This window comes from Carcharodon carcharias, chromosome 14 (genome assembly GCF_017639515.1).
Source record: "Carcharodon carcharias isolate sCarCar2 chromosome 14, sCarCar2.pri, whole genome shotgun sequence".
NCBI classification, from domain to species: Eukaryota; Metazoa; Chordata; class Chondrichthyes; order Lamniformes; family Lamnidae; genus Carcharodon; species Carcharodon carcharias.
This window is the reverse complement of record NC_054480.1, coordinates 100650324-100662663: the sequence shown is the minus strand read 5'-3', so window position 1 is coordinate 100662663 and position 12340 is coordinate 100650324. Positions and strand designations below refer to the sequence as shown.

At 42.4% G+C, this 12340-nt stretch overlaps 1 protein-coding gene across 1 annotated transcript in view; it reads left to right on the top strand.

Annotated features, from left to right (window-relative positions):
* Nucleotides 1-12340, top strand: part of ap1m1 (adaptor related protein complex 1 subunit mu 1) — a 117296-nt gene that overhangs the window by 35696 nt on the left and 69260 nt on the right. The window contains exons 7-8 of the mRNA XM_041205583.1: nt 3947-4089; nt 5692-5763. Coding sequence (XP_041061517.1) covers nt 3947-4089; nt 5692-5763 — 215 coding nt within the window. The remainder of the gene's footprint in view (nt 1-3946; nt 4090-5691; nt 5764-12340) is intronic.

Here is a 12340-nt window from a genome sequence, read left to right as displayed (position 1 = left end):
CTCACCTCTGAGTTAGAAGGATGTGGGTACAAGTCCTATTTTGGATACTTGACACTACGGTGCAATATTGGGGAGACCTGCACTGTCAGAGGTGCCATCTTTTAAATGAGACATTAAACCGAGGCCCTGTCCACCCTCTTGGGTGGATGTAAAGATTCCACAGTACTCTTGGAAGTAAAATAGGAAGTTCTCCCCAGTATCCTGGCCAATATTTATCCATCAGCTAACATCACTTTAACTGAGAGGCAGGCTGGTCATTTATCTCACTGCTGTTTGTGGGATCATTCTGTATTTCAGTAGAGGCAAATGTGAGGTCATCCACTTTGGACCTAAAGATGATCCATTTTTCTACTTTCTAAGTCCCAAAATCCAAGCTTTTTTCCCTGTAACATGGCAAATTAGTCCCATTCAAGAACACGTCCAATTGCCTTTTAAACGTTCATGTGAAATCTGCTTCTATCCTTTCGGGCAGTGCATTCCAGATCTTAATAACCCCCTTGTGTAAAGAACCCCTTAGGTTTGTTTGCCAATTATTTTTAATCTGTGACCGCTGGTTGCCATCCAATTGCCAAAGGATATAGTTTCTCCATACTTGTATCAAAACCCTCATAATTTTGAATGCTAACCTTCTCTGTCGCAAGGAGAACAATCCCAGTTTCTCAAATCTTTCCATGTAACTGAATTCCCTCATCCCTGGTGCGTGGGGGTCGGTTATCTCAGTTGGCAAGATGACTAGAGTGTGGTGCAGAATAAAGCCAACAGCTTGGGTTCAACCCCTGTACTGGCTGTGGTAGTTCATGGAGGCCTGCCTCCTTGCCTCACCCATAATTGATGCAGAGTGATGCCCCTCAAGCTATTTAACCACTTGTTCCTCTCTAACAGAGGGAGATACTGATAGGCCCCTGTGGACAATGGCTAAATACCAGCCTTGTTAACATCCATTTGTATATATGTTCTTTTTTACCCTTTCCAGGGTTGTAATGTCCTTCTTAAAATGTGGTGCTCAGAATTGTACAACATACTGCAGCCAAGACCTAACTAGAGATTTGTAGAGGTTTAAAACCATGTTCTTGTTTCTTTATTCAGTGTCCCAATTTATAAAGCCAAAATATTCCAAGCACTTTCTTGACTGTCCTCTCATCTCACCCTGTCATCTTCAAAGATGTGAATATGCACTCCAAGACCCTATGTTCTTGTATTGGTTCAGAATAGTACCATTTAGATGTTACTGCTATACCCTGTTATTTCTCCCAAAGTGCATTACTTCATACTTACCCACATTAAATTTAATCTCTCTCTTCCCTGCCGCCATCCCTCCACCATCACCCCAAGTATGCAAGAGATACGAACAGGAGTAGACCATATGGCCTGTTGAGCCTGCTCCGCTACTCAGCATGATTGTGGCTGACCTTTGGCTTCAACTTTGCTTTCCTGCTCACTCCCTATTACCCCTTGATTCCCTGAGACATCAAAAACCTGTCTACTTCAGCCTTAAATGCAGTCAACCAATAATGCAACCATCTAAATGCACTTGGGTAGAGAATTCCAAGCTTCACAACCCCTTGGGTGAAGAAATTTCTCCTCATTTCAGTTCTAAATGATCAGCCCCTTGTACTGACACTGTGCCCTGTGTTCTAGATTCCCCAGTCAGCAGAAACAACCACTCAGCATCTACCCAGTCAAGCCTCTTCAGATCTGCTGCTGTCATGTCTTGCAAAATGTGAACGTGTAGAAATCGTATCATCCAGAGACCTCAAAATTATCCTTCCTATTCCCAATTCCAGGTCATTTATATAAAACGAAAACAGCATTGATTGTAATATAGACTCAATTTGCCCCTGGGGAGTCTGACTGCATACTTCCCTCTAGTTTTTACTCCTATTCCTTAGCCAATTGCGTACCAAGGCTACCAGCTTCCCATTAATATCAGGCGCTCTATGGTCCAAATAATAACCAGTGGTGGTTGAGGATTAAATATTGGCATATGACGTTGGTGAGAACCCCCCCCACTACTTCCCTGGCAGCCAGATAAACACACTGAGCTGTGCATTGATCTGCAAACTTTCTCGTTGTCATGCTGTAAAGAGAGCACAAATAACTTTTACAGAATAAACCAGATTACCCACTTCTTTGAAAAGCCAAAAGTTATTTTTTTACAAAACCAATTAGTTTCCAGATGATGTATTGGCCAGCAGTGATCTCTTGCCCACAAACCACCAGCTGCCTTGTTTGTGCCAGCAATTCCCATACATCCTGAATTTGGAAGCAAATTGACCCTGCCAAACCATTAGGAAGATTACTGTCCATTCTCTGACTTGTAATTTCACTGGATTAAAGCAGCTGTTTGTTTAACCAAAGAAGATCTCTAATGAAAACACTGCTGTCAGTAAATAGTTGTGTTTTCCGCAAGGCACTTATTTGTGTGGGGGTGTGGGTAGTTTGTTGCCATAGTATGTTATATTCTGTTTAGGCGGAAGCGGGCACTGTACATCTTTGTGTGGCTGACAGGGTAGGACAGTACAGAAATAAGCAACCAAATTCAGTTCTAGAAAAATACATCTCACTGATGCACAGTGTCCTGACTCATGGGTAGCGGAAGGCTGTGCGTCTTCTCGGGCTGATATCCCAACATGCCACTACTTTTAGGAGAGATGGGGAAGAGAAAATTGGGGAGGATGAACTATTTTCTCAGCAACAAGTAAAATTAATTTTGTCTTGTTGGTGTTGTTTCTCTTACTCCAATCAAGAAAGAAATAAGTTGCATTATTTAGCACCATACACATCCTCAGGATGTTCCAAAGTGCATCACAACCGACAATGTACTCTGAAAGTGCAGTCACCATTGTTTTGTAGTCATACTTTCTATTATTTTTGACTTACTTATAATGCATGTCCCATTCCCTAATATTGTTTGAAGCTTACTCTGATTCTTGCCAGAAGTAAAAATCTGTAAGCAATTTAAAAAGGGTTGATCATAAATATTTCTATTTTGTCCATATATTTCATGAGGAGTTGTTCCATTCGAGGAATACTCATCATCAAGCTACAGGAGTTGAACATAAGCTGCTCATTTTGAGGGATGCTTCACATCTGGCAGCAATAGCACATGCTGATATCCTGCCTGGTCCGAGATGGCAACCCCAAAGACTGATTGAAAATGTTGATGCACTTTAATGTAATAGTTGGAAACAGGAATCTAGAGACAAAGAAATGTCGGGACTTAATGGTTACTGCACATCTGTCTTTACCTGTGAAATGAGACAGAAGCTTACTGAATTGTTTTTAAATTTATTTGTGATGCAGGTGTCACTGGCAGGACCAGCATTTATTGCCCTTGAGAAGGTGGTGGTGAGCTGCCTTCTTGAGCCACTGCAGTCCATGTGTTGTAGGAATGCCCACAGTGCTGTTAGGAAAGAAATCTATTTTCCAGGAATTACAGAGGAGGAGCTGGATAGTATGCAAATATTACATGAGATCAGGTCATGGAAGAGAAATAAAGTTCCTGCTACAAACAATTGCATGTGTCAAAAAGGAGATGGGGACTAAAATTAGTTAAACTATAATGGATATTTTACTAAGTTCTCCAGAGATTCCTGATGATTGAGAAGATTGAGAGAATATAGATGACTAAGTTTATCTGTTGGGATGAAATTTGAAACAATTCTTAGAGGAATGAATATTGGAAAAGGACAAATAAATCTTTTAAATATATGGAACAATTAAGGTACCAGTTCACAGTGCACACTACTTCTGATATTAAAGCATTGCAAATCTGTGAAGTTTCTGATTAAAGTTACAAAATCAAGTGTTGGTTCTTACTTCTGCACCATTCCTGTTACTGCCAGGGAGCAACTGGCAAACTCTTTGAATCTTTGTTTTGAAAAAGATGGCCTCGGTGCTGGAACGTAAAACCATTTAAAAGGGTTTCTTTTCTTTCCCGAGGCAGGTGGGAAAAGCAAATCTGTGGAGCTGGAAGATGTAAAGTTTCACCAATGTGTACGCCTCTCCCGATTCGAGAACGACAGAACCATTTCCTTTATTCCACCAGATGGAGAATTTGAGTTGATGTCCTACCGTTTAAACACACATGTAGGTACTGAACTGTGCACAATGAATCATGAATGAGTAGGTATATGATGCACAGCCTGGAATCTCTGTCTGATAGGTTACAGGAAATCATTAGATGGAAATTCACAAGGAATTATCAATGAGATATCCTGATCCGATGCATTCAGTTTTTTTTTCAATAATTCACTCACCCAGTGGTGAATAAATACTCTCCTCTTCCAAATGACTATTAGAACCAAGTGATAGCCCCTTGAATTGATGAAATTGAGACAGTACAAGTTTGAGCGAGTATGTAAGACCTGCAACTCTAAAACCTTCAAATATAATTAAACCAATAGAACTTCGCTGGAAGCTTTGGCCCAACAAAATCTAGTTTTCCCCCATGAAATTTCTTCAAAAAGCAAGGAAAACACTAGCATCTTTTTTAGACGAGTCATTCAGAGGGTTTGAATTGAGGGAGTGGCAGAGGAGAGGGAATCGATTATCCTAATTGGGTGAATTTGGATCCTAAGAATGGGTTGGTTGTGTAGGAGAGTGGGCTGTTGCCTGAGATGTGATCATAGAAATGGCTGGACCATGGTCTTGTGTTGGGTAGGGAGTTATTGGTTGGGTGGGTTGGGATAGTGACAGGAGTTACAGTGGGGAGCAGTTGGCTTGGGCAGGTTACAGTTGTGAAAAGGGTTTGGCCTGTGGCATGGGTTGTGCTGCAATGCTTCTTTAATCCCCTGTTAAGATTTTAAAAGCTGCAGAGGCTTGTATAGAACAAAATATTCAACTGTGGGGAAAAACACTTACCTTACCCTGTTTGTTTGATTGGTATGCCAAACTGTAATTATAGAACAAGCCCTTGTGTACGTAGTCAGACCTTGATAAATGATTATGTTCCCTTTGATTGTCCTAGCACTAAAGTCACCAATTCATTATGATTACAGGCCTTCATTTGATAACGGAGCTTAAATGGCATTTTGAGAGTTAATCAACAGCTTTCAAATTTTTCTATTCATATTCCCAACCCAGGGGACCTGTTGTCCTCTCTGCTGAAATATGATACTGCTGCTCAAGAAAATACTGCTATCGTAATAGAAAATAGTTCTTTTTTTTATATTCTCCTGAATTTTATTACTTTTTCCTGTATTCTTCTGTGCTTGCTGAATTGTTGGCAGGTTATTTTTTTATCTCCAAATCAGTTACCAAGTAGACACAGGCAGGAAAAGATGTAGAATGTGCCATTCTCAGAAACGCAGTGTTCACAGCATGCTGTGTAGGTCTCACCCTTAGTTTGAAATCCTGCAGAGCAGTTCATACTGTAGCACCACTGACAGGCGGGAGGCTCCGTCCTGCTGAGCTCAGTCATGCCTGTCGTATGTGGTCCCAATTACTTGTGTAGACTGAATTTAATGATTTTCTTTAAAGTCATAGCACCTATAATTGGGTTGCAGGGGCTGGTAAGAATATGGCTGTAAAGCAGTAACATACAGCCACACTCTTGTATAAACCTGTAGACTTTCTCTTTGGAGTAGGTGAGTACAGAGCTTACCAGAGTGACTCTTGCCTTTTTAAAGACTTGTTTCCAATTAAAAATCATGGAGGATACTAACACCGCTGCATCTTTTTGATCACTAGGTCAAGCCTCTGATCTGGATTGAGTCAGTGATTGAAAAACACTCCCACAGTCGAATAGAGTATATGATTAAGGTGAGTTATTTTTCTTTCCATGTCCAAATCGGTCAAGTGTCAAAACTCCAAATGGAGACTTTGAGTGACTTTGGTTATTTTCTAAAACATCCAGCTTCCACAGGGGTTTCAGAAACATGGACCCAATGCGGACACATCATCATAAACGGTTCCATGGTGTGTTTAATATAGACTGCTCGAAGCAAGGCCTCCAGGAACTGTCAAACATTTATTAACTATATACAATTATGTACAAGGATAGATAGGCATGCGGCTCCTTCCATAAAACCATAGAAAAATTATGGGGCAGAAAGAGACCATTCAGCCCATTGTGTCTGCACCGGCATCCAGAACCATCTCTTTGAGTTCCATTGACACGTGATCTGACACCATTGATGATGTATATTAGCAATTAGCTATTAACCCTTCATACTATGCAACCGCTCAAATTTAACCAATTTCATCTTTGTTAAAGATTTTTGCAGTGAACTTGTGATTGAGGATCAAAGGGTGGGAGATAGAAGTAAGCTTCATGCTGACTTCATCACAACTCCCATTACAATCACTTTAGTTGGCATTTAAAACAAAACACACTCAACTCCTTTTTATCTGTTCTTTGGTATAAATAATACAGCTCTAGAAGGGTATCAAAACAGCGAGAGCCAGGAAAAGCCCTCTGGTCCATCCCGTACAATTATGGCACCTTTAGTAAACACACTCTCCATCTCATCAAGAACCATGGAGAGTGAGAGAGGAGGACCCCGAGCCAGGCAGTCAGCTGCACCTAGAGGACAGTGCGAGAGCAGGACCCTGGGACAGACAGTCAGCAGCATCTACCACTTAACATCATAGGAGGAACATAAGTTCATTGGTTGGTGAGAAACTGCTGTTAGGGAGTATTATCAAGTAGTTGAGAATTAGAAAAGCACGTTCTTTTTAAAAGAAGGGGCTACTTACATTTAAGTAAGAAACACAGTCAATAGGGAAATCAAGTTAAGTTGAGGCCAGGTAAAATAACGTTGCATAACTAAACCAAAGTAAAATAAAGTTAATGCAAGGGAAGTAAATTAAAGCCATGACAGGACAGCTCGATCGAGTAGATTATGTGTCTTTATAATATGGGGGGAGTCATGGATGTTACCGGTGTCCTAGACGACCACATGTTAAGGAAGTGTCACCAGCTACAGAACCTTGAGTTCTAGGTTTAAGAGCTTGAACGGCGGCTGGAGTCAGTGGTGCATCCACAAGATGAGAGCTGCATGGATAACAGATTCAGCGAGGTGGTCACACCGCAGCTTAGAAGCCTGAGCCAGAAAGGAAATGGGTGACCGCCAAGCAGTCCAAGGGAACTAGGCAGGTAGTGCAGGAGCCCACTGGGGTCCCGGTCACCAGTCGGTTTTCCATCTTGGGTACTCATGAGGGCATTGGTTCCTCGGAGGAGTGCAGTCAGACCCAAGTTTGTGGCACCACTGGCAGTTCTGCTGTACATGAGAGGAGAAAGAGCCGTTGTACTAGTGGATTCGTTAGTTAGGGGAACAGACAGGTGTTCCATGGCTGTAGACGTGACTCCAGGGTGGTATGTTGCCTTCCTGGTGCCAGGGTCAAGGATGTCATGGGACGGCTGCAGGACATTCTTCAGGGGGAGGGTGATCAGCCAGAGGTTGTGGTCCACGTTGGTACCAATGACTTAGGTAGGAAAGAAGACGAGGCCCTGAAAGTAGATTGAAAAGCTGGACTTTGAAAGCAGTAATCTCAGAATTACTCCCAATCCCACGTGCAAGTGAGAAAGAAATAGAGCAGTTGAGCGATGAAACATGTGACTGGAAAGCTGATGTAGGAGGGAGGGCACCAGATTCCTGAGGCATTGAGATTGGTTCTGGGGAAAGGTGGGACCTTTACAAGCAGGATGGTCTACACCTGAACAGGACTGGGACGAATATCCTTGCAAGGAGATTTGCAGGTGCTGATGGGCAGGGGGGTTTAAACTAGATTGGCAGGGGGATGGGAACCTGAGGGCAAATTCAGAGCAGGGAACAGGAGATGGAGAATGGAGTGAGTGACTCTGAAAGATAGAAGCACAGGTTAACAAGTGTACAGCACAGGAACCTGGCAGTGTTAAAAGGTATATATGTAAATACAAGGCGCATGGTAAATAAAGCCGATGAGCTGAGAGCACAGATAGACACTTGGCAGCATGATATCGTCGCTGTAATGGAAACTTGGTGTAAGGAGGGGCAAATTGGCAGCTCACCGTCCCGGGATATAGGGTTTTCAGGCAGGGCAGGGAGGGGGATAGAAAAGGTGAGGATGTAGCATTATTGATTAAAGAATCAATTACAGTTGGGAGGAGGGATGATATACTAAATGAGACCATTTGGGTTGAGCTCAAATAAAAAAAAAGGACAACCACATTGCCAGAAGTGTACTATAGACCCCCAAATAGTGGAAGCGAGTTAGAAGAGCAAGTATGTAGACAGACTTCTGAGTGCAAAAACAATAGGCTAATAATAGTTGGGGACTTCAACTGCCCTAATATTATGTGAAGGACATATATTTTTATTTTTGTTGGACTGTGGATTAAAATTACAATGGCTGCAGTTTGAAAGACATGTCTACTGGAACAGTGTGAGGGATATATACAATGTTGTTGTTCTGGAACAGTGTGTACCATGAAAAACTGAGGATGAGTCTGGTCTAAGGGGAACTGTCTGGCGACAACATTTTAATTGGCTCCTGACCAGCTGACCAGTGTTTGTATGAGAGCAGTGCAGCAGAAAAGCTCACAGACTGAAAAGAGAAAAGACCTAAAACCTCTTTCTCCTGTGTGCAGAAGATCCCAGTAATTCTACAATAATAGCTAGCTGGTTTTTTCTTCCTATCTCTATAACCTGCTTTCTCTCTGAAAAACCCCTGTCAAGAGAAAAATTCGTTAGAGATATTAAAAAGCAAGTGCTCAACCAGTGAACCAAAGACTGAGAGTGCTGGACAGACTACCTCGTGTCATCAGCAAAGAACTGAAAGGAACTTGGGAAACACCGATCAAAAGCAACACATCAAATCCTGTACTCTGGAATTGGTGCTATTGACCTGTTTTATCCCACTCTTAAAATCCATGTTTTTGTGTGTCTTATGTCTTGTATGTGTATAGGGATTAAAGAAGGAGTAGAGTTTAGGTTATAACGTTAGAAATTAGTAGTTCCTTTTTTTTGCCACTGGTTAAAGATAATTTGTTCAATAAACAGTTATTTACTTATTAAGTTTACAAACCCGATGCTCGTATTCTGTTAACCTAAATTAAACAATTAGATGGCGTGATCAAATTTCACAATTGTGGCTCGGGGAGCAGTGGGGTTTGATGTGGCCTAGTTAGTCGTGGACAATTGGGATGCGAACAGTGTGAAGGGCGCAAAATTCTTGAATTGCATTCAGGAGAACTTTTTTAACCAACATGTAATAAGCCCAACGTGGGGGTTGCAGTTCTATATTTAGCCATAGGAAATGAAGCTGGGCAAGTGGAAGAAGTAGCAGTGGGGGACCATTCTGGAGATGGTGACCATGATAAAGTTAGAATTAGCATCATTGTGGAAAAGGACAAAGGTAGAACAGGAGCAAAAGTTCTAAATTGAGGGAAGACAAATTTTACAAAGCTGGGAGATGAGCTGGCGACAGTGGACTGGACACAGCAATGATAAGGAAAAACTGTCAAATCAATGGGAGGCATTCAAAGGCGAGATTCTACGGGCACAGCGTAGGCATGTCCCCACAAAGATAAAAGTTGGTACTGCCAAATCTAGAGCCTGCTGGTTATCCAGTTGCATACTGGCCAAGATAAAGCAGAAAAACAAAGCTTATGATAGTCACAAAATACTTCATACTGTAGAAAGCCGAGAGGAGTATATTAAGTACAGAGGTGAAGTGAAAATTGAAAATAAGGGAAGCAAAGAAAGGATGCAAAAAAATATTGGCAGGTAAAATCAAAGAAAATCCCAAGATGTATTACCAGTACATTAAGAGCAAGAGAATAACTAAGGAAAAGGTAGGGCATATCAGAGATGTACTTGTGGGTTGATGCAAAAGATGTGGGCAGTGCTCTCGATAAGTACTTTGTCTCTGTCTTCACTAAGAGGAGGGATGATGCAGACCTTCTAGTTAGAGAGGAGGGGTGTGAAATACTAGAAACAATAAGCATAGAGAGGAAGTACTGAAGGGACTGGCATCCTTGAAGGTGGATGTATTACAGGGCCAGATGGATTGTATCCCAGGCTGTTGAAGGAAGCCAGGGAGGAAATAACAACTGCCCTGAGGATCATTTTCCAATCCTCACTAGATACAGACGAGGTCCCAGACGATTGGAGGTCTGCGAACATTGTACCATTATTAAAAAAGGGTGCAAGGGATAGGCCAGAAAACTATAGGCTGGTTAGTCCAACTTTGGTAGTGGGCAAATTATTATAAACAATTGAGACATAGGATAAACTGTCACTTAGAAAGACACTGATTCATTAGGGATGGTCAGCATGGTTTTGTTAGGGGATGATCATATCTTACTAGCTGGAATTCTTTGAGGAAGTAACAAGGAGGATTGATGAGGGAGTGCAGTGGATGTGGTCTACATGGATTGCAGTAAGGCATTTGACAACGTCCCACATGGCATGCTGGTCAGGAAAGTGAGATCTCATGGGATACAGGGGAAGGTGGCAGGTTAGATCCAAAATTGGCTCAGTGACAGGAAACAAAGTGCAATGGTCGATGGATGTTTTTACAAATGGAAAACGGTTTTCAGTGGTGTTCCACAGGGCTCACTGTTGGGACTCTTGCTGTTTTTTGTATATATTGATGATTTAGACTTAAATGTGGGAGGCCTGATTGGGAAATTTGCAGATGACACAAAAATTGGCTGTGTAGTTGATCATGAAGAGGATAGCTGTGGACGCCAGAATGATATCAATAGTTTGGTTGAGTGGTTGGAGAAACGTCAAATGGAATTCAATGCGGAAAAATGAAAGAGAATGCATTTGGGAAAAGCAAACAAAGCAAGGGAATATTCAATAAATAGGAAATTATTGAGAGGGCTTGAGGAAGTGAGTGACCTTGGAATGAGTCTGGGAAGAGTGTCCTGCAGTCAGCATCGCGGTGAAACAGTCTGGGAAGAGTGTCTTGTAGCCAGTTCTTGAAAATATCAGGAGTGGACATCACAAGAGAGAGTGGCAGAGAGATCAGAACCAGTGCAAGTGTGGGGAAGCTTCAAAAAGTTACATCAGCACAAAGGTGAGAGCTGATTGGTGAGTAGTGGGTAAGTTTTTTTTTCTCCAGTTTAAAATAGATTAAGCCAAGGAAAGGTAAGAGTTCTAGATTTTATTTAAAGTACAGAAATAATTTAACATTGTTTTACTGTATTTAACTTAAAGTAAGGGATTTTTTCAACTAGAGGCATGGCAGGGCAGCTGATTCCCATGTTATGTACCACCTGCAACATGTGGGAAGTCCTAGATGCTCCTTGAGTTCTGACCGACCACGTGTGCAGGAAGTGCCACTAGCTGCATCTTCTTGAGCTCTGTGTTTCGGAGTTTGAGTGGCAGCTGGAGGCATTGAGGTGCATCCGCTTGGCTGAGAGTTTCATGGATAGCACGTTTTTAGACGTGACCCTTACAGCTTACAGAAGTGCGGACAGAGAGGGAATTGGTGACCATCGGTCAGAAGAAAGGTGGCAGACAGGTAGTCAGGAAATCCCTAGGGTGCATCTCACTTGAGAACTGTTTTTCTGTGTTGGAAAACTGTGAGAGTGACGGTTCCTCTGGAGAGTGCAGCCATGCTCATGGCACTGAGTGGCTCAGCTGCGGATGGTGGTCGGGGGGGAGGAAAAAGAGGGGAAGAGCAATAGTGTAGGAGACACAACAGAAAGGGGAACAGACAGGCTTTTCTATGGCCATAGACATGACTCGATGTGTTGCCTCCCTGGTGCCAGGTTCAAGGATGTCACTTAACAGTTGCAGGGCATTCTAAAGGGGGAGGGCAAACAGACAGAAATTGTGGTACATATTGGTACCAACGATATAGGTAGAAAGAGGCTTGAGGTCCTGCAAGTGGAATTTAGGGAGCTAGGAAGCAGATTAAAAAAACAGGACCTCAAAGGCAGTAATCTCTGGATTATTTCCAGTGCCACGTGCTAGTGAGTATAGAAATAGGAGCTTAGTCCTGATGAATGCGTGGCTGGAGAGATGGTGCAGGAGGGAGGGCTCTAGATTTCTGGGACATTGGGACTGGGGGCGATGGGACCTGTACAAGGCGGACAGATTACACCTGAACCAGAATAAGACCAGCATCCTTGCTGGGAGGTTTGATAGTACTATTGAGGAGGTTTAAACTAAGTTAGTAGGGGGGTGGGATCCTGAGAGAAGGTTCCGCAGGGGGAGATATATAGCCAAAATTAGAAGAGAGAGCAAGTGTGTCTGGAAGGCATAGAAGATATAGGCCAGTTAAGACACAAGGGAATTTGGCAAGGTTGGTATTTATTTTAATGCAAGGAGTCTGACGAATAAGGCAGATGATTTGAGGGCACAAATTAACACGTGGAAGTATGATGTCATTGCTGTCACAG